At 34.6% G+C, this 23,041-nt stretch overlaps 1 protein-coding gene across 1 annotated transcript; it reads right to left on the reverse strand.

Moving 5' to 3' along the window:
* Nucleotides 1-302: 302 nt before the first annotated feature.
* On the reverse strand, nt 303-18,948 carry LOC121425691 (probable serine/threonine-protein kinase DDB_G0278665). Its single transcript, XM_041621853.1, has 10 exons — nt 18,811-18,948; nt 17,512-17,641; nt 11,515-11,711; nt 10,356-10,515; nt 8,808-9,094; nt 7,868-7,963; nt 5,835-5,958; nt 4,621-4,704; nt 1,677-1,814; nt 303-1,190 (listed from the first exon to the last, which is right to left on the reverse strand). The coding sequence occupies exons 1-10, from the start codon at nt 18,822-18,824 to the stop codon at nt 813-815; spliced, it is 1,608 nt and encodes a 535-aa protein (XP_041477787.1). The 5' UTR covers nt 18,825-18,948; the 3' UTR covers nt 303-812.
* Nucleotides 18,949-23,041: the final 4,093 nt, after the last annotated feature.

The raw sequence follows: 23,041 nt of genomic DNA on the forward strand, positions 1-23,041 counted from the left end.
AACGTTATCACACTGTAATAAGATGGAAAAGGGGCTTATCAAAGCTATGTTTCACAGAGGAACTGTTCGTCAAAAGACGCGAGGCTTACTATGATAATGTATTTGCCCCGTCAGGCATGTCAGGGGCAAATTTTTTTCATTTTTGACAATGGAAATGACAATTTTCAGGCAGAAAAGTGCTTTCATTTACTTTTGTCCTTAAATAATTTATAATTTTTCATCTTTCAGGGGGGCACATTGGGGGGCAAAATCTCGTTTTGCCCCCCAAAAATTTTATCTGGGGGGGGGGGGGCAAGTGCCCCCCTGCCCCCCCCCCCGCTTCCGGCGCCCTTGTCAGTAGGCTTGAACAGAATAACACACAAGAGCTCAAAAGCTTATTTCTGGGGATCCATGTATAGAATTATAATGATTAAAAGGTAAAATCTGAAAATCAGGAGTTACTATTAGAAATAAATAAGATATTAGAGATGGTATACTAAAAATAAAGAAGAAGAAGAAAGGGAGGAAGGCGCAGGAGGAGGAGGAAGAAGAAGAGGAGGAGGAGGAAGAAGGGGAGGAGAAAGGAGGATTTTAGCGTCTTCCTATTTTTATGAGATAAGATAAAAGATAAGAATGGAAATAAGAACTTTCCGAACACCACCCCAAGGTTTCTTATGAAAATGTACTTATCCCTGGTTCTATCTTGTTATGTTCATTTCTATTTCTCTATCGCTCCCCTGCCCTCAATTTTAAGTATAGGTTCATTGGCGTTTACATGTGAGATATTCCAAAAATCATTCGATTGTCTTTGTAGGGGCGTAACGGTTGTATCATCAATCTTCATCGTTAAATACCATTCCTTCTCGCCTGTGTCTGTTTTTCGATGGCGATGTGTTACCATGGTTTCGTAATGTTACTTGATCGCTACTCGGAGACTGTCCATCTGCAGGAACATCGGCGGGACTCTTTTCAGGTTGATTTGAAGCTTCGTCCCTATGATTCCTTCGACTGTCCGGTGGCATGGCTGGGGTTGCCACGGGCTTGTTGCCCGAACTAGAGCGGTCAGTGTCTGACATCACTTCGTTAAGTGATTCTTGACCTTGCTCTTCACAGATGACCGACCCATCAAGTTGAGATAATGATTGAAGGAGACAAGCTGGTTGGAGATGGATGATTGTACAAGTTTCCAGTGGCATTTCTTTATCGTCAACCTACCAGAAAGACAATGGAGAAAAGAGCATATGTCGGCATACAGATGATAATCGTGATTAACATTGCCGTGCACAACATAATTAAACAAGAGCAGAGGGCAGTTGCCACCCCCCAACGAAATTTTGAAAATTTACATTTTTTGTGCAAAAAAAAATCCTTCAATTTCATTTTAGAGAATGCTTAAGTGCCCTACACACTAAGAAAAATAGGTTCTACTTTGTACCATTAAAGGGGCAGACCAGATGTTACACTGGGCGTATCTTTAGTTTGCAACTTTACACTTTATTTGTAAACCTGCATGTTTGCACTTATCTTATAGGTGCAAATTAGGGAAAGAGTTCCATTATGTACCCCACCCCCTACAAAACACAATAGATTGTCGAGACTTCCGGTTTCTTCACTTTTTTTCCTTTTTCTTTTTTTTAATCTTATTATTTTTATTTTTCCAAAGTATGCAGATAGGCCTAAATGAGACAGATTATTACCGTATTTTGCCGAAATTCCGTCTCTTCTGTGAATTTCACGTCGTCTGTTACAGCCAGAGTTGAACTTTGATTTCCGGATATAGTGCATGGTAGGTGACGTATTACTCTCATCACATCTTCTACATCGATTTTGATCATCTATATAGGTTAAAAGGTTTAGACTTATTACCACTCTTAACCCTAAATAGACTGGGCTATTTTGACACCAAAGAAGACTGAGAAGGGGGGGGGGGCTGATTTAGCCCCCCTTATGATCTCGGCCGTCGATCGTGCGATCGCGACGAAAATGGGCAAGCACATTACCCATGGCATAATCTACAAAACTATAAGATCGAATTCTGTGTAAAATCTCATTGCTTATTATTTATGCATAAAATCAAAAGTTTGCTCTAGTTTACTAAACAATGCCCCTAAAATGCTAATTTTTGGTATACAGACTCTTTACAGGGATCTGATTAAATGTACTTTAAAAATTACAACATCACATTTATCTTTTTATGTATTTTATTGTTTTCTAAATTGTTTATGTATTTCTATGTTTTTTAACTTTTACTTTACAATACATAAAAATGTGTGAATATGGAGTGGGAAGCATTGAATAGTCATAATGATTTTGAACGGAAAGAATCAGACTCCAGTGCTATTACACAATGATTATAAAAATTTCATTTGAAAAATAAATAAAATAAATACTATTTCTCTCTTTTTTATAATAAAATTTGATCACTATCACCAACTTCTTAATATGCGATGAAGTCAGCGTGCCACGTCGGGAAATGGGCTATTTTGCAAATAAAACGCACTTCTCCGGGTGTACAGTGCGTATCCAAAAAAAAGTTACACTTAGAAAAAATCCTGTAAAATTATACATTTGTAATATCCTGATGATTTTCCACATTTTAACATTGGTACAGATCCATTTAAGCAAATGACGATAAAACTGTCGAAAAATATTTCCGCTTGAGTGAGCACCACTTACTTTTGAAAAGTTTGTGAAAAATGATTTGCGCAGAACTTTGAAATAGTTATGCAAATAAAAGTGGACTTTAATCATGAGGAAAACGTGGAATTTAGCTACTAAAATTGATTTTAAGATATTTTTTATCCTTTTAAACTTGTTTCCTTGCTCAAAACACCTCGAAAAGTGCATTGTGCCCCATCCACTCCCCCACACACCGAGGCCATCGTGACGATATTTGTTTTACACTGAGCTGTGATTTACATGAAATGGCTTAGGCTCGATTTTTATTTTGTTAATCATTGTCAAGCTTGGAAAAAGTGAGGAAAAACAAGTATTAAATGAAATGATAGAAACTTAGTGAAAAATGCTAGAGATGTCTGATATAAACTTTTGTTTAGATTTAGTTATGTCCTCAGATCCAGCTGGCACAAAAAGGGTAGAGGTTGTGCTTACTAAGTGTTGAAATTTCAATTTGAGTGGTAAAATTGTTACAAAATGCTTTAATGTATCCATTTTATTTCAATTGACTATAAGTGCAAGGGAAATGTATGAGAAATATTTCGCAGGGTATGTTTTATTTCGCCCTTTCCCCTCAACACAGCGTGAAAACGAGCATTCTGCGCAAACAGATTTCTGCAAGTTTTACAAATATGGACAGTGCCCACTTAAGTTTAGCATTCGCTCATACCAAGTACCTCACAAAAATCGAAAATCCTTCAAATAAAAATTCCCAGTTATTTAGAATAAATGGAATATGTTAGGGAATTTCATCCAGGGGCGAATATCGTGTTAATCATCTTGGCAGCAAAATACCGCAAATTACTTTCTACTTGAGTGGGCACTTCGTCTCTTCTTTGTAACTGATGATTTACCATCCTGGTAGATTTTTTTGAAATCCCCGGACTTTGAAATTACTGATTGATAAATTTGATGAGTCATGTTGGATTTTCCCAGTCACGGGTTCACTATATCAAAAGTTCGTTCACTGCGAAAAAAAACGTTGTATTTCTAAGTATGATTTTATTCTGACACACTATCATCTTGTGTTGATATCTGTGATTTGAAAAAAAGAAAGTACCATAGCGAGGAAGTGATGGAGATAGCAAATATATGTTTAGATGCTTTCATGATCAGCCCACATCCAACCATCGCATTATCCGCAAAAAGAAAGTTGTATTTTGGGGCCTGTAAACAAATTTCAAGGCAGACTCATACCTGGTAAAACACGCAGGGAGCAATTTTTTTCTAACAACCAGAAAATAATATGATCATGAATATCTTCTGTGTTGGTTAAAACATAGAAATTAAAGGGATGGTCCAGGCTGGAAATATTCATATCTCAATAAATAGAGTAAATTCACCAAAGCAAAATGTTGAAAATTTGCTCAAAATCGGATAACAAAGTTATTGAATCTTAAAGATTTGCATTATTCCGGTGATACAGTTCTAGGCATGTCTTCATGAATATTCATTAGGTGGGCTGATGATGAATATGTCATATCCCCACCTATTCTTTTGTATTTTATCATAAGAAATCAGGTTTATTCAAAAAATTTCTACCAAGAACTAAGACAATTGAATTGACATCTGATCAAGTGCATTAGTTATTCATTGCAGACACATCATTTACACAATTTCATGTATGAAAAAAATAAAACATTTATGATTTCATGTAATAACATATAAGGAAAAGGAAAGTGGGGATGTGACATCATCAGCCCACCTAATGAATATTCATGACGATGTGCATATAATTGTTTTCACAAATCTTAATAAAATTTAAAATTCAATAACTTCGTTATTTGTTATCCTATTTTGATGGATTTTCAGCATTTTGCTTTGTGAATTTTACTTTATTATTTAGATATAAGTATCCATTTAGATAGACAAAATTCACACTGGAGGGCAACCTCTCTCCCCCAAAGCCCCTCTTACTCTTTCAGGGTCAATAAGTTCGAAATTACTTATAGAAATAATTCTTACCTCATTGCTCTTGACATTAATATGAAAGCCCTGTTCATGCTTTGAGATAGCACATCGAACTCCATGATTTATACGAAGAGAAATCTAAAGGAATACAAGAATAAAAAACAGATATTTCATACAAAAATATAAGAAATAATGGAATGACATGTGAAATAGAACTACCCAAAAAATGATTTGTTTTAATCTTTGCAAAAAAAAGACATGTGAGGTACAACAGCATACATGAAAAATGAAAGGTAGTATTGAAACATATAAGGCGCTCATATTTACTCTGCATTTCGCTTGGTTCTGTAAGTTTTTAGCCCATTAACATTATGACCATAATAACCCTTTGATTTAGCCACTTATACGACGCACAACCGTTTCAAGAAATGAATATTCATATCAGGTATCCACTAGCGTACCTACGCCCCCCCCCCCCCCCCGACGAGCCACAACGCATGTAAAGGACGCATCCCTGCCCCCCCCCCCCGACGAGCTTGAAGACCTTTTTTTTGCTTGTCAATTTTTTTTGCTGGTACGAAATCCTTTATTTGTGATCGAAGATCTTTTCTTTCTTTTTTTTGCTTGTCAATTTTTTTGGAGGACGGTTTTGCCCCCCTGTGGAAAATCCTAGGTACGCCACTGCAGGTATCCATTACTTCACCAGGGTCAAGTGTAGCACAATAATGTATACATTTCTTGCAGAAGAAAATGGCAGGGATTCGAATCCAATTGAATGTCAGAACCACTTGACCATCACGCCTCCAGATTTACTACTAGAATTTACTTAATTTTATTTATTTCCTGGAACTGAAAAATGTCAAATTAGGCCTTACTTATTGTTGTTTATCATGATCATTATAGAAGGGCTGAAGGGGATCGTTTAAAAGGAATGACCTATTAAAAATCATTAATGAATTATTCATGACATTATTCAATAGACACAGGATATTGCGTCAAGAGGGTGAGAATTGTTTTGAACCACTAATCAGTTTACTTTACAAATCTATATATTTTATGGTTTTCATATTACAACCGTATTCCCACGTCAATTATCAATTGCTATAATGATTATTATATGAGATTTGTCTCATTCATTTGTATGACTTCCTATGCGTGTCAAGCAGTCAGAATTCTATTCGAATAATTAATTTGATTGTTAGTTTCGGTATCACTTTGCTTTCGCATTTCCCTGTCTAGACTTGTATGAGCTATATTTTATAACTAACCTTTTCAGAGTCGCTTCTTTGAATATATTTGGACATTTCTCGGGCAGTCATACGTTGTTTGGCATCTATTGCAAGAATTTTATCCCCATTGTGTAATCTTGATCCAGCTTTCGTTGATTTCACACTATTTGGAAGAAAATAATATATATAATAATAAAATAATTGTAAAATACTTAGAAAAAATGACAGTTTTCATGAAAATTATTGTAAACGAATGTACTGTTAAACAATGCTTCGTACTATGTTCTGTACTATAAACGTATGCGTGAGGGTAAGAATATTTCTAATCATGCCAATAAAATATGTCAAATGATTTATAAAAACGGCAATAATTAACAACAACAAAATAACAATGACAGGCCATACGGAATTCACAGATTTTTTTGACATGTTGCTTTGTCTCTCTCTTCTACCCCCCCCCCCCCCTCCCTCTCTCCCCTCTCTTTCTTTCTCTCTCACCGTCTCTGTTATGTCACACACACTGAGATTTCAGCTGAATGGAATGGGAACTATCCTTTTTTATCTTTAATGTGCCTTATTTCAAACAAAGTACAAATGAAGTTCATAAAATAATTGTGTTTTCGTTCATAAAACTTGCTATCATTTGCAATAACAGTTAAGATTCTGGGACCTTTGTTATTTTTAGTATACATTAATGATATAGTAAATTCATTTACCATTCTTTCTCTCATCGTATTCGCCGATGATACTAATATTTTGTTATCTCACAAGGACTTACCAGAATTAATAAATACAATGAATTTAGAATTAAATAAAGTTTCATCATGGTTTAAATGTAATAAGTTATCTCTTAACATAAGTAAAGCTCATGTTATGCATTTTCAATCATCTCAAAGAAATGAAAATTTTACACAAGATATTAAAATTGATAATGTGCCTTTAGATAAAAAAAAAGAATACGTAAAATTCCTTGGTATCACAATAGACAAGCATTTATCATGGACTCCACACATAAGCAACGTGTCTTCCTCTGTAGCTAAAGGAATTGGAATACTATGTAGACTAAAAAAAATCTTACCAGAGAAATCTCTTGTTATGATATATAATACATTGATTTTACCATAATATTCACTACTGTAACCTCATTTGGGGGAATAGCTGCAAGACAAGGCTTAATCATATACTTTTATTGCAAAAGAAAGCGGTTAGAATTTGTTCAAATTCTGCCTATCTTTCACACACAGATCCTCTTTTTTATCGTCTGAAAATATTTAAGATAAATGACATTAATACTTTACAAATAGCACTGTTTATGTATAGATATAATTACGACATGCTTCCTCCAGTGTTCACGGATTTATTTTCAGATAATAACAATTTACACTCATATCCAACAAGAACATGCAATAATATTCACTTAAACAATCCCAGGACACTATTTGCACATAAAACACTAAGACATCGTGGACCTGATATTTGGAATGCATTGCCAGATTCACTCAAGCTGACAAGATCATTTCATTCCTTTAAACGAACTATAAAAGAATTCCAATTAAATCAATACCTAACAAATTGGAAAAAAAAAGAAAATCATTTCCATTGTTATCATTATTTTGATTAGACATTGACTTTTATCTAGAACATGTATAAATTAAAAATTGTACATAAAACAATGATATTAAACTCGAAGTGCAAGGAAATATATTTGTTTTGAAATATAAAGTTTGGTGTATGTGGTGTGGTGGTATATGGTATATATATGATTATATTTCTCGGTAAACAGACAATGCGAGCACCAGGAACAATGAAGACATAGGCCCTGAGCAAATTATGTCTCATAAAGTTATGAAAAAAATGTTTCTTATATAATATAACATTATAATGAACAATAATGTTTTCTTTCCCACTACGTTTCTCCTCCTTTCTCTCTCTTTTTCTCCTTTACCCCGTTTTTTTTGTTTTGGTCAGCCGATTGGGGGGGGGGCACGTGCCCCCATGCCCCCCCCCCGTAGTTACGCCACTGTGACCATGCCTTTAAATTGACGAGATTTGTTTAGATTTACTATACTTACCAGACGTTCCCATTTAGATCAACAAGAACGGTACCCATGAGATCCTTTCTCATATATCTTCCTTCAGTTATATCACAATTTATTATTGGAGAAAACCTGGCAAAGTTAAAAAAAAGGATTGGATTTTATATTCATTATTTTTTTCATTTCCCTTTTAGCATGTTAAGTGCGTATCGACCCGGTATCGACTTAATGTGAAAAATACACAGAGGGTTCACCTCAAGTATGATTTCCAACAGAAAATAAAATCAGTACATACATGAAAAATTTACGTTCAAATAATGTGAACGAAAATAAACATATAAAGAAATCCACACACATGCATGTATAATATTTTTAAGACAGTTTATGATATCTCATTAAGATATAAATATGAGTGTCTGTGGAATCGAGAGACTCACTATAAAAGCATTATGTAGCATTCATATAATATTCATTTGTTTATTTTTAAAAACATGATTCACATGTTTCATATGCTTCAGCCAATCGCTAAAATGGTCAAGTCTACAATATACATGGGTTCATGAATAAAAATTACTTGGAAAAAATCCAGATTGGCAAAACCTTTAATACGTACGAAGCATGACAACACGATATAATAATGCGACCTCGTACCCCCCCCCCCCCTTCAAATGGCGCGACGTTGACCTATCTAATACGTGACTCTGTTTTATACGATGAAATATAATTTCTTCGTGATGTATTTGAGACAATATCTACAATATAATTTATTTGAATTTCTCTTTGTTTCCTTTCTTACCCCCCCCCCTTCCCCTCCTTGAGGTCGTTGGGGAGGGGTTACTTCATCACCTGTACACCAGTGCTGTTTAGTAAAGAATTAAAATAAACAAAATGTAAGATGGGAGTTTCCGAGAAAGGGTATTTTTTTACAGAAAGAGAAAGAAAGAAAGAGAGAGGACAAATCAATATTTAGACCTACCATTGTCTGCTATCAAGTAATGAACTTAGGCTGCTAGGTTGGGAAAGCAGCGAAAAATCGGTTGAATTGGACGGTGACAAAGTCGAATGCAATGACAGCGGCGGCGACGAGGGTGATGGTGGTGATGATGATGTCGACGATGACGATGATGACGATGATGATGACGACGACGACTCTGTGCGGACCAATTCCACATTCGGACTCGTCTCTCCGCTTTCTTTACTTTGTCGTGAAGTGGTATGTTTCACTCTCCCCGCCAATTCGTTATTAGTTGTTACTTCCTTTTTCTGAAAAAAAATCAATTCAAAAGCCAGTATAAATGTATTATTGCTAGAGCTACGAGAGTATTTGTTTCTAAAATGCAGCTTTTATATTTTGTTGTGACTCCCTGTTTCTAAATTAATTAATTCCTATTAAATCAGATAAAGCAGTATGATTTTTGTTGTGAGAGCTAGCGAATGAAGTTATCTGACTTGTACGTGATTTATTGATTTAGGACGGCTCCACAGGGACAGGGCCGGTGACCGCCCTTATGAGCGTCTTGCCGCCGCCCCCCCCCCCCCCCCAATTAACATACCCTGGCGCCGCCCCCTGGATGTAGTTGTTCTATTTTAGAATGAAAATCAAATAATTTCATTTTAATGGCTAAATATATAGTCATAATGATTGGTGTGACGACATTCTAATACCATCAAAGTTTGTGTGAAATAGCCTTTCAGTAAATAATTCAGCAATTGCAATTGAAATTTCCCCTTATATTTACAGTTAGAATTAATACCTGATTGTTTATTTCATTTTTTTTTCTTACAATAAATTCATATCCATATAATTATACAAATTATACATCAAACTTCAAAGATACTGGAAATAAATACTGATGCGATTCACCAATTACAGAATGAAATATTAGCAAGATGTATAGATGTATAGAGCACTCTCCCCTTAGTGCCTACTCTGCATGGAAGGGACTTGAATTCCCCATATATTCATGCTTTTTCTTCAAGAAAAAATGAGAAACATGTATGTATTTTTGTTTATTAATTGTTATCGACGTGTCGTCTTGAAAGTCAAATTATAGGCTGTGACGTTATACACGTTGGTAGGATTCTTACATACAAAAGATAGGACATACATCATGATCTTACAAGTTTTTTTACGTTTTATTTTCACTTTCTTTTTGAGAGAGAGTGTGTGGTGTTTAACTTTTTCAAATATTCGTCGACAAACAATGTCGACCAGGGACGAAGAAAGGGTCGACATTCGCATCATCCCAAATTCTGTACGCCACATGAAATATAGAACAGTCGTCCAACATTTTAGTATTATTTTGCGGCAATAAGTTCAGCGGGGGGGGGGGGCAAACCCTGAATTTGAATAATCCTAATTTCATAAACCAAATAATGGTACATAAATGTAACGAAAGCACGAAGAAGATTATTCAGAATACCATTATAAAAAATATTCCATATTTGAATTGTACAAAGCAGTAGAAGAAATCACTTTCTTCATCTTGGAGTGGATGTATATATAAAACTATAAAATTCTTACCTTTAGAAGAATGCCTGGTGGCGCAGAAGTTTGCTTGGTGAGTTTCTTTTTTTCTCTTCTTGATTCAATATCAGTTTGTACTCTCCTAATTCCAAGAGGAGGATTATATTCCTTACCAACAGCCATGCAGATTAATTCTTCCCACTCATCTGCTTGTTTCCTAAAATAAAATATTGAACAAAATAGACGATATTTGGCTGTAAATCAAACAAAATACCGGCCTTTCAAGAAAAATATAATTACTGCATAAAAACTACTATTTTGGTAACTTTGCCATCCAATGCAGGGGCGGATGCAGGATTTTTCAAAGGGGGGGGGGCACATTTTCCCGAGAAATTTTGACAAGCCAAAAAAAGTCCTCGCTTTCAAACGGGGAAGGCACACTTATGTTACAACAGCATATTTATATTACATTTGTTTATCATGCTTCTCAAGGTGGGGGGGGGGGCACGGGCCGGATGTGCGATCCAACAGCGTTCCAATGGTAAATGCCATGGTAACAATGCTCATCACCCAATAAAAATAAAGGATTCCGTGAAATTTACCACTGTGGCAAAGTTACCATAATAGTAACATTTATGCAATGGGGCCCGGCCAGGTAATGCAAAATTAAGATCTGTTCATAATTTTAAATGTAGAATGCGTGTGATTACGTGGGGTTTCTCCATTAATCAGATGAGAACACTTGCCTTTTTTCTCAATCTAATTTAATAAATATCTGGACCCCGTTACATAAAACCCTTTCCATTAAAAAAACTTTGGCAATTTTTTTGCCGGAGTTTTTTAAAGTGTAATTTTCAATGGCATAATTCTGTTTACTATGGCAAAGTTTTATGCAACAGGCCCCAGGACGGACTTTGTTTCACAATCAAGCTTTCACTGAAAAAAATCAACCTAGATTACATTAAAATAAAGATTTACAAATGATTAGCATGATCTAATGTTTAAAAGCTTGAAGGTTTAAAAACAGCAACTAACAGCAAAATACATATGCAATTATAAATTTACATGTTCTTTTTTAGCAGGGGGATTTTCATAAGAAGTTTTGTCTGTGATTTCCATTGACAAAATACTCTAAGCCAATCAGACGCCAGGGTTTGCAGTAACTTAAAAGTCATTGAAAATCAGAAACAAGATGATTCGTGAAGGACTAACTCACTTGGTGTCAAACTCGATGAATGTCAATATCGAACCTCCAGGTCCACATCCTATGATAAGGATATTAGTTCCTCGACGTTGTTCAACTGATACCACTGTATTGGTAGAACATCCATTCTCTTCAACACCCTTATAACACTTCAGCATCCACTTATTATTATCTTTGTTCAACTCATATGTAAAACGTTCTTTTGTGCTCTGTCGGTTGAAAAAAAGGTTAATGAAATGAGGATAATCATTGTAGTTCGATTACTAGTAGTTTAACAATAAACATTGTATATTTATAATATAAATGTTGTACATTATTATAGGTTTTCCCGTCCAATTTCGTCAAAATTTCAACCGATTTAATGATGTAATAATTCAATTTGCAACTAATTTGAATGACCTATGAGATCAGCATTTAAATAGCCAAATACTTAATTTAATTTAATTCTACTGGCACGCGATTTCATAGTTATTTCATTTAAACATTTATAAAGAACTTCTCAACGGTACCTTCCTTGCAAACGTTTAGGAATTCAAAATCATTAATATGCAATCACTTACAAGATATGGACAGTGTTTTTCGTTGTTGTTTTTTATACTTTTTTTGAATAATTATGGAAATGGGTTTTACCCCTAAATTGGATGTTAAAAATCTTACTGAATTTTACGTCTGACAGACCATCATCGGAACCACAACTCGTTTTTGTTCCACTTTCATAACTATGTATAGACTGTGGTCAATTCCATGATACCCATCCCTTCCCCAAAACCATTCAAATTATATACAATTATGTAAAATAAAAAGTACCTTCCTTGCAAACGTTTAGGAATTCAAAATCATTAATATGCAATCACTTACAAGATATGGACAGTGTTTTTCGTTGTTTTTTTTTCTTCTTATGAATAATTATGGAAATGGGTTTTACCCCTAAATTGGATGTTAAAAATCTTACTGAATTTTACGTCTGACAGACCATCATCGGAACCACAACTCGTTTTTGTTCCACTTTCATAACTATGTATAGACTGTGGTCAATCCCATGATACCCATCCCTTCCCCAAAACGATTTAAATTATATACAATTATGTAAAATAAAAAAGAACAAAATGATGAAGAAAAAATACCTACCATTGGCATACTAGGTCATCGACACACTCAATGGCGGATCGGAGGGCACAGCTGACTCGTCCCCCCCCCCTTTAGAGGCACAATTATTTTTTTTTCGTGGTCGAAATACCCTTATTTTTTTATTAACAACCTTCTTTTTTTTACTTGTCAAATTCTTCCGGAAAATGTGCCCCCCTTTGGGAAAATCCTGGATCCGCCCCTGCACCCACTCATCAATCACTTAAAGAATAAGCGTTTACAACCATATCCTATAAGTGTTACATGAATTACGTCTTTATCAAACATAATGGAATAAACTTCTAACTGAAAAGATCCGCAAAAAATAGAAATATAGGGTAAAGTTTGAAAAAAAAAATAATACAGAAACATCAGAATTTGGAAGTTTAAAGTGCAAATATGTGTTCTGATAAATGAAATTGAAAATGGTGTTTCAGGCGAAATTAAACGATCAGCTCGTCGTCGCGAAATTAAATGACACCTTAGTGCCATTAATTTGAACGAGTTTCTCTCTGAATTGAATTTCTACAAAATTCAAAGGAATGATATAAAATGGAATTAAATGCTAAATGAATGAAAATGAACTATGTGTGCCGAGGGTGGACGAAATATTTCGAATTTGAACGTCCTTTCATTAATTTAATAGCAACTCTGATGAAATTGGACGGGAAAACCTATATTATTAACACAAAGAAATTTACATTGACTTCCTACAGTATTGTGAATTACTCAATATATTTCCTGTTATATTGTATTGTTTGGTAGGCCTATATATGTAAGATGATCTTCACAATTGTAGGTTTCCCGCCTGCTTTGTGTTTTAATCTATAAAACATTTCCTTTGGTTGTCTTGATTTTTTTATCTAATTAAAGATCAAATCTACCCCAGGAAAATACTGACTCGAATAAATAGAAAAAAAAATCAAACTAGCATCGTGCTGAAAATTTTATCAAAATCGGATGTAAAATAAAAAAAATTATGTCTTTTAAAGTTTCGCTTATTTTTCACAAAACAGTGATATGCACAAGTAGGTAAACTGTTGATGATGTCTATCACTCACTCTTTCTTTTATCTTTTTTATTGTTTGAATTATTCAATATTCAATTTTTTTATAGATTTGACAATAAGGACCAAATTGACTTAACCATGTATTAAACAATGCTAGGGAGGAATTAATCGTTGTATCACTTGACAATGAGGAAAAAATTAGAATACTTCATATTTCATACAATAAAATACAAAAGAAATAGTGAGTGGATAACGTCATAGTCTCCCCATTTGCATACCAGCCAGGATGTGCAGAACTGTTTTATGAAATTAAGCAAAACTTTTAAATGTCAAAACTTTCTTATGTTACATCCGACTTTGATGAAATTTTCAGTGATATGCTTGTTGGATTTTTCTCTTTTTATTCAAATAAACTTTTGGTTGGGGTGGACTTGTCCTTTAACAGTTTTCATTCAATTGAATTCATAAAATTTATTCTATTTGACTTGATTAAATCAAATCTGTTCAAGGCGATTATAATTATTAAATCAAATCAATCAAATTTTTTTTTTAAATCTGAAATCAATTAAATTTTCAATATGTGACCGATAGCTTGTGTTAGTGAGAAATAAATAGGGAGCTTCCTTGTTCGTTTTCCACTGAGCGGGCAGGCAGAAGCTTGACAGATGATGACTCAGATCATGAAAAATCGAAACCCAGCATGCTCCGAAAACCACATTCCCTAAGTGATGACGTCAAAATTTCTAATTGCATTCGATCATGCTTCTCCGAAAATCGAAGTAAAAACAAAATTTCTTTTCATGACGTCATTTAGCAGTGTTTAGGTATAGTCGTACTAAGGACACATGGTATTAGTGTTCTTCCGTCTGGTTTCTACAATAGGTTTCTAATCTACTACTTTGAATTTCTCTACAACGCATCAATTCCTTCGAAAATACAATTAAAATCACAATGGGAGCTGAGAGGCTCTTGTCGAAAGTTGTGGAATGGGGTAGCAGATCATCCGAAGATTTGCCCCGGACGAACAATTGCAAATAATGTCGTTGTCCAGAGTCAGATTCAGATTTTTTTTAGATTCAGATTCAGATTAACATTTATTTGGTATAAGATAAAAATCAAATTACAATAATATAATGTATATAGACAACATAGTACATAAAATACAAGGATTGCTAAAAGCAACCCTCAACATTAGATACAAAAATATACATAAAATATATAACGATAGAAATATAACAAGAAAGTCATACGAAAACTTAAGAATTAACTTACATTAACGAAATAATAAGAATCATTCAGCATTCAGCATAATTTGAATATATCAATAGGTGGCAAGTATTGTGCTCTTTAATTTATTTTTGAATGAAATGTAATTCGAAGTACCCTTTAAATCACTGTTTAGAGAATTCCATTTTTTGATCCCTGAAATCTAATTGATCTATTTTGTAAAAAAGAATTTGTAAATTTTGGAAGATATTCCGATGCTCTTCTGACAAAAGCCTCTCAATCAGCTCTCCATTGTGATTTGACTTGCAATTTCAAAGGAATTGGTACGTTGTCGATAGTTTCTCCGGAGTATGGGATAATGTCATAAAAAAACAGCAAGGTTCTATGCATTAAAGGTCAAGTCCACCTCAGAAAAATGTTGATTTGAATCAATAGAAAAAAATCAGACAAGCACAATGCTGAAAATTTCATCAAAATCGGATGTAAAATAAGTTATTACATTTCAAAGTTTCGCTTATTTAAAAAAAAATAGTTATATGAACGAGCCAGTTTCATCCAAATGAGAGAGTCGATGATGTCACTCACTCACTATTTCTTTTGTTTTTTATTGTTTGAATTATACAATATTTCAATTTTTACGAATTTGATGATTAGGACCTCCTTGCCTGAAGCACAAAAAGTTAAAATAATGGAATTCGACGTGTTCAGGGAGGAATGAAACTTCATTTCACATGACAATGTCGAGAAAATCAAAATATTTCACATTTCATATAATAAAATACTAAAGAAATAGTGAGTGAGTGATGTCATCAGTTCCCTCATTTGCATACCGACCGAGACGTGCATATAACTGTTTTGTGAAATGAAGCGAAACTTTAAAATGTCATAACTTTCTTATTTTACATCCGATTTTGATGAAATTTTCAGTGTAATGCTTGTTGATTTTTTCTCTTTTTATTCAAATTAAGTTTTAGTTGGGGTGGACTTGTCCTGTTCCCTCATGTCAGAGTGCATATCTGTCCGCTTGGATTGTATATAGGCCTGGTAGGATGTTTTCTCTCGCAGACGTATGCAGGACTCAAGAACAGAGTCACACATTCCAGTTTACATTGTTTAATCATAAATGACAACAATACCCATATAGAGATGTATTATATTGGCAATACCTTGAAGGACAAATCCATCCCAACAAAAAGTCGATTTGAATAAAGAGAGAAAAATCCAACAAGCATAACACTGAAAAAAGGTATGACATTTTGAAATTTCGCTTCATTTCCACAAGACAGTTATATGCACATCCTGGTCGGTATGCAAATAAGGTGACTGATGACGTCATTCACACTATTTCTTTTGTATTTTATTAAACGAGATGTGAAATATTCTAATATTCTCCAGACTGCCATGTGAAAGGTATTTTATTCTTCCCTGGATATGTGGAATTACCCCGGGAATTACCCCTATTTTAACATCTTGTGGCTCAGTCAAGTTGGTCATTAATGTTAAATTTGTAAAAAAAAAACAATGGAATATTGTATAATACAGAAGACAAAAAAAAGAAATAATGAGTTTTTTTTTTTTTTTTTAAACAAGTGCACACCTAGTTACCAGTAATGCATATAGCATTTCCATTTATTTGAAATCAGGATAAAAGAGCATTGTAGATTAAATGCCTTGCTCACGGGCATAGGTGCCGCGGCCGGGGATCGAACCCCAGACTTTCCATGTATAGCCAGGCGCCTTAGACCACTCGGCCACGGCACCTCCGTGGGTACGGCATCATCGATTACTGTATCTCATTGCATGTACATGTCGCTAAGTGGTGCAATTGTGCAAACAACTATTTTGTGAAAATAAGCGAAACTTCAAAATGTCATAACTTTCTCATTTTTTATCCGATTTTGATGAAATTGTCAGCGTTATGCTTGTTGGATTTTTTTCCATTGATTCAAATCAACATCTTTTGTGATGGACTTGACCTTTAAGTGTCCTTGTTAGCCACAACATAAGTTTCTCTATATACATGGTCAAGTATCTGCAATTCGTCGGCTCTTCGTATATACTGATCGAAAATACACTCTTATTTTTTAGTTATTGTACGTTTTTTGTCTTCAAACGACAACTCTGAAGGGCAGATTTCTCGCTATTACCGGGAAGATGTGAATTTTATTCAGTTTAATTCAAGTTTAATTCAACGCAAAATCAAGACAGGAAATATATAGCCAAAGGCTGACGTTTAACATGTTTACAATGAACATAATCATATAAAGTTCATGCAAAGCCATGTAAAAATAGAACAAAAACAAGCAAAACCCACAGGTAGATGACAGAAATTATGGAGAGTTAACAGTGATTGACAATTCTGAACTTAATTACGTAATATATTCTGTTTCATCTTTTATTAAATAAAAATTGATATTAGGGAGTTTGTACTGGCTGATAATTCTGAACAGTTTTTCTTGTTGCATCTTTTTTTATATCTGGAGATATGTTTACCCCATTTCAAGTTTGATTGAATAGTCAGGTATAATTGTGTTTTTGCGAGCATAACTCTGATGACATTGCATTTATTCGGGTTTCATTTCAAATGATTTTTTTTAAGACTATATAGGAAACAGTGTAGATGGCATTGTAATATGGATGAAGTTTACCTGAATGAATTCTGAAGAATATGCTGAACTGTTCCGTGAGTTAGCCTGAAATCCTAACAACTGTGCCTTTTTCATTACAGAACTGGCGGGTTCCATAGACTTCCTGTTGACCGGGCAACCAGACAGGGGCCTGTTTGTAGATAAGTGATTACAAAAGAAATCAAACTTTAAATCGGAGTTTCTTGTTTTGTCACGAAGATTCATTTTCCCGAATAATATTAGAGCACATAAATAGGCCCTATCTAAATGTGATGAAATTAGGAAATGGTATAAGTACAATATTTGTGGACGCTAATTTTAGTCTAGGTTCAGTTCAATGGATATAATTATGTAAGAGCACTGGCGGATCCAGGGGGCAGCCCCCCCCTTGAGAGGCACAAGTTAAAAATTTGTATTGTTAATATGCCGTTCTAAGACAAGTGTGCCCCCCCCTTGAAAGCGAGGACCTAAGAGCATGAATAGTATAACACTAGCAACAGGTTAAGTAGAAACTTCAATTAACCTACCAACCCTGTTGACAACACTTGCCAAAGCGGAACGTATCCACCCCCCCCCCCCCACAAAACAATTTCATTGCAAAATATATGAATTAACACCCATTTCTTAAATGTTAATTTACAGATATTTTTTTTAATATATATTCATGCTCTAATACCATGAATACACGAAAACAATTCGGACACTCTAAAATGAGAACTCAACATTTTAAAAAGGTTGAGGGAGTGACAACCTTTTCTGACATGTTCCATTGGTTCCATTAATACTTAAAATCACCAAAAACCGCTAATTGAAGTCACTCGAAGAAGTAGAAGAAAAAGAAGAAGGAGGAGGAGGAGAAGAAGGATGAGAAGAAGAATGAGAAGGAGGAGGAGGAGGAGAAGAAGAAGGAGGAGGAGGAGAAGAAGAAGATGAAGAAGAAGAAGGAGGAGGAGGAGGAGGAGGAGAAGAAGAAAAGGAAGAAGAAGAAGAGGAAGAAGAAGAAAAAGAAAAAGAAGAAGAAAAAGAAAAAGGAGGAGGAGAAGAAGAAGAAGGAGGAGAAGAAGAAAAAGAAGAAGGAGAAGAAGAAGAAGGGGAGGGGAGGAGGAGGGGAAGAAGAAAAAAAAAGAGGAGGAGAATGGGAAGCATGAAAAAAAATAAAAAGATCACGAGGAACGATAAAAAACAAAGCAAGAACATGTTCGAGAATGAGGATACACGATATAGAGATTCGGGAACGAAAAGAAAGTTTATCATACAGATAATAGACATTCAATTTAGAGTAGAATGAATGAGAAAAAATATTGGTATTCACAGGCCTACCTATTGGAATCCATTCTAATGACGTCTGCTTCTGAACAATCATCAATATTCGTCCTCTTATGTCTAACTTTTCACTTGACAATGAATAATTGTATGCACTGATCGACCACTTATTGACAAAAGATCAACTGACATTAAAACAAGGAAGTGTTTCAACGCGAACGCAATGTCGCGAGTGCTTATAAACTTTCCCGAAGAGTGAAAAAAATCACAATTATATACGATGATTACGCAGGCAATATAGGCTAATCAAACAAATACTAGTAATGAATCGCGCATGCAGATTTAGGGGCGGGGCCCACTGTAAAAAAATATTGGGCAAAATTTTTACCACCCTGAGTATTTTACCCAATGCGGGAAGCAAAATGTTGTCCATGAAATAAGGTTAAAAAATAAGCAGCAATTACATGTACTTTAGAATGGGCAAAATTTTCATCACACTGGACAAATAAAAATGCTCAAAAGAAATGCCCAATGTTGGTTGGGCACATAATTACTTTCATGCATGGAGCACTTTCATATTTTTTAGAGTGCCCTGGGCGGGGAGGAGCGTATACGTGTGATCATATTTTGAACAAAATCTGTTGGCAAAAGATGGGCCTACATTGGTTGTGGTCATGGTAATATGGTATGCCTGCCCTTCTAGAGCCCTTTTCACACAAGCAAAGATTTAAGGTAAAGGTGTTTTTTTTTAAATTGTCCTCAAAATTTAGATTTTTCTTTGCATGTCAATTTTTATTATTCACCCCCCCCCCCCGCCCTCCTTGGAAATACAAATGTTGATTTTTTTTCATTAATATTTGTAATGAGGCGCCATTTTTTTATAGCGCTAGAATGTGCATCGGTTCGTAGGTCACCAAGGTCACATAGGGGATTCCCGGTCAAAATGTTCATAATCACGTCATTTCAAGTTAACAACGGAACTCATTTTGGTGTCGTGTATGTTGACTCATATCCACGAGTTAAATCTAGTTTACTAATTGACTTGTAACATGTAAACGCTTTTAACAGCCTGATTACTATATTTGAAGTGATCATGTGTTTGATTTTTATATTCGTTGTACTTGAACATTAATGACACAGTGTGTAGCTTTAAGACAATTATCATATCAATTTTGTTCAAAAGTCCTACTTTTAACCCTCAAAGAACGACAGTAAGTCAATAACAAGGATTTACAAACATGACTGTTTGTTTTTGTTTTATTTTGCAGTATATAGGCCTGTTTCATGAAAAAATGTATAAGTACACATGAAATTCACAAATAACAAAATTACAAAGGACTAAAAAAAAAGCACTAACTCTTTCATATAATCACGGTACATAAATTATGGTATATGGTATAATGCTGCAGTTTCGCAATGCTTAATTGCTGTCAAGAAGATTAACTCATAAAGTTTTAACCACATGTAGACTGGGCGAGGTTCAATATAAAATTTGTACATGTTTTATGTATTTTGAAAGCAAGTGAGGGGAATCCATTAAAAAAAAACGTTTTAAGAGTAAAAAGAAAAATCAAATAATCGTGTAGGTGAACGTTTGAACAATAAAAAAAATATAATTATTAAACGTTATATACTGTAGAGCGCTTAGAGACTTCTGAAAAAGTAAGTATTAAGCGCTATATAAGCAAGTATAATTATCATTATAAAAAGTTGCAATCACTATCATGACAATGCAAATAATGGGCAGTTTTTGGTGAATTTTTTTTATCCAATACACAAATTGCGGTTGAATACTAATCAACGATGAGTAAGTTAAAATATCCTCGCTCAATTGAAGGAAGTAACAACTTCATTATCAATGGGGATTCCCCTATTCACAGGCGTCGATCCGGGGGTACCAGGTAAAAATGGCAGAGGTAATAATGAAAGAGGTAAAAATGGCAAAGGTAAAAATGGCAGAGGTAAAAATGGCAGAGGTAATAATGGCAGAGATAATAATGGCAGAGGTAAAAATGGCAAAGGTAAAAATGGCAGAGATAAAAATGGCAGAGGTAAAAATGGCAGAGGTAATAATGGCAGAGGTAAAGATGATAAAGATAGGCTACATCACAATAATTATCATCCATGACCGGATCGACTCTTGTCGACGAAATAGGCTATAAAAACTGATTAAATATTATGTTGTTTTTCGTCATTTAAGATCTATACTCTGTCGTTTATATGACTAAACTCAAGCATTTTCTTGCCAAAATGATTTCAATTAGTGACTGCATGATGAAAGGATCTTAAGCTCGTAAGCAGAACAACGCTTTACATACAAACCCAACGATTTTTTTTTAATGTAAACTCCAATGTGTGCAGCCACTAACCCTCTGAAACGAACAAGTTCGGGTCTATTTCGAACTACTTTCATAATTTAACCTGGATAAAAAAATAACTGAACATTCTGTAATAAAAGTATTTTTTATTTCGACATCATGATGGATCATGATGAATAGATATTGATGTCACTGGCGGATCCATGGGGCACAGCTGACCCGTGCCCCCTTGAGAGGATTGAAATCTTAGCAAATATGCTTACTCAAGTGTGCCCCCTTTTTAAAGCGAGACCCTTTTTCTGCTTGCTAATTATTTTTATGGACAAGTTAGTAGGCGGAAAACTTTTTCGCGTGCCATTTTTCAGGAAAATGTGCCCCCCTTGGAAAATCCTGGATCTGCCCCTGATTAATGTGATATGTTAAATGTAAATGATATAATTATTGTTCAGTCTTTAGAGAAACACCTCAATGCAGCTAGTTCAAGTGGATGTCAGGTTCCCAAAGGGTTTGACGTCATATATGGGAAGCTGCCCCATGACATTTTATGCACTACAAAATGGTTCGTAATTGTTTTTTTTTATTTTTCAGGAGCGTCTAGGATTTGTCTCTTGATAACACTGAAGATAAAAAAAATGATTTTTTTTCTAGAAAATTACATTTCATTAATATTTTCTATACACCAAATATGGGAAAGCTGCTCGCAAATGACGTCATCACTAAAATATAAAAGTATAGCTTTTAATATCTTTGCTAAAACCCTCATCAATATGATTTTATTTTTTCTGCTATGTTACAATGACTTTTAACTGAGGTTGAACTTCCCCTGTAATGAATGAAATACAATTGCGATCAAGAGTGTGCTTCAAATTTGAATTTTAATACAGCGATTTGACATGAGAAGGCCGTCCATGAGAGTCCAGAAAAAATAATATATTCCAGCCAAAATATTATCATTTGGTGCAGACGATCTATCTATGATTTTAAAAATGTCACCCTTTCCATTATTTTATTTTCTTAGAACCTTTCTTAGTTAATTTATTTAGGGCTTACATGCGGGGGCTTTTTGATTTTTTTTGCATGGGGGTTTAAGACCCTTTTTACCTAAACCATTATGCCCTCTGCCATTTTTAACCTCTGCCATTTTTACCTTTGCCATTATTACTTCTGCCATTTTTACCTCTGCCATTTTTACCTCTGCCATTTTTACCTTTGCCATTTTTACCTCTGCCATTTTTACCTTTGCCATTTTTACCTCTGCCATTATTACCTCTGCCATTTTTACCTCTGTATTTTTACCTCTGCCATTATTACCTCTGCCATTTTTACACCGAGCCGATCCGGGGGGGGGCAGTGGGGCGAGCACCCCTATTAAAATATTTGGGGTGTAACCACCCCCCCCCCTCCCCATCTGTGACGTGGATCGACGCCTCTGTGTTGTCTGCATGTGCAGGATGTGCACTTAACCCAACATAGTGCGTTTTTTTAGGGAGAACAAAGTTCTTGCTCAAAGTTTGATTTGAATTTTATTAGTCATGCCTCATTTTCTCAACAAAATTAATGAAGTATACATTTCCCATCAAACTTAATGAAGTAAACATGCACATAATAGTCGATAAAAATATCACTGAAATACAAAGAAAGTGAGTAAATATTGATAGAACGAGTTAAGAAAATAAAAGTATGCCATCGATCATGGTCGTGGGCCTATATGGGGTCCGTAACAAACGACAGAATATTTGTATTATGATATTCTGGAGGAAAATTTGCTATAATGATATTATTTGACTGTCGGGATTCATAGTGTTAAATCATTTTGCAATGGATATACTAACATTTTTTCTCGTTTTTTTAATTTGTTTCTCATTTGCAATCCAAGAAATTCAATCCCATACAAATAATTTTGAAATAAGATATATGGAATAGATTGTGTCAGAAGATTTTAAACTGGGCTAAGTTACATTGTAATTCAA

Source organism: Lytechinus variegatus, chromosome 12 (genome assembly GCF_018143015.1).
Source record: "Lytechinus variegatus isolate NC3 chromosome 12, Lvar_3.0, whole genome shotgun sequence".
Taxonomy (NCBI): Eukaryota; Metazoa; Echinodermata; class Echinoidea; order Temnopleuroida; family Toxopneustidae; genus Lytechinus; species Lytechinus variegatus.

Excerpts from the sequence above, each read along its gene's own strand:
- LOC121425691 (XM_041621853.1), bottom strand. Across the intron at positions 11,712-17,511 it reads ATTCTTCAGAATTCATTCAG|AGCACAAAAGAACGTTTTAC; the intron begins GTAAACTTCATC and ends TTCAACCGACAG. Across the intron at positions 10,516-11,514 it reads TTCATCGAGTTTGACACCAA|GAAACAAGCAGATGAGTGGG; the intron begins GTGAGTTAGTCC and ends ATTTTATTTTAG.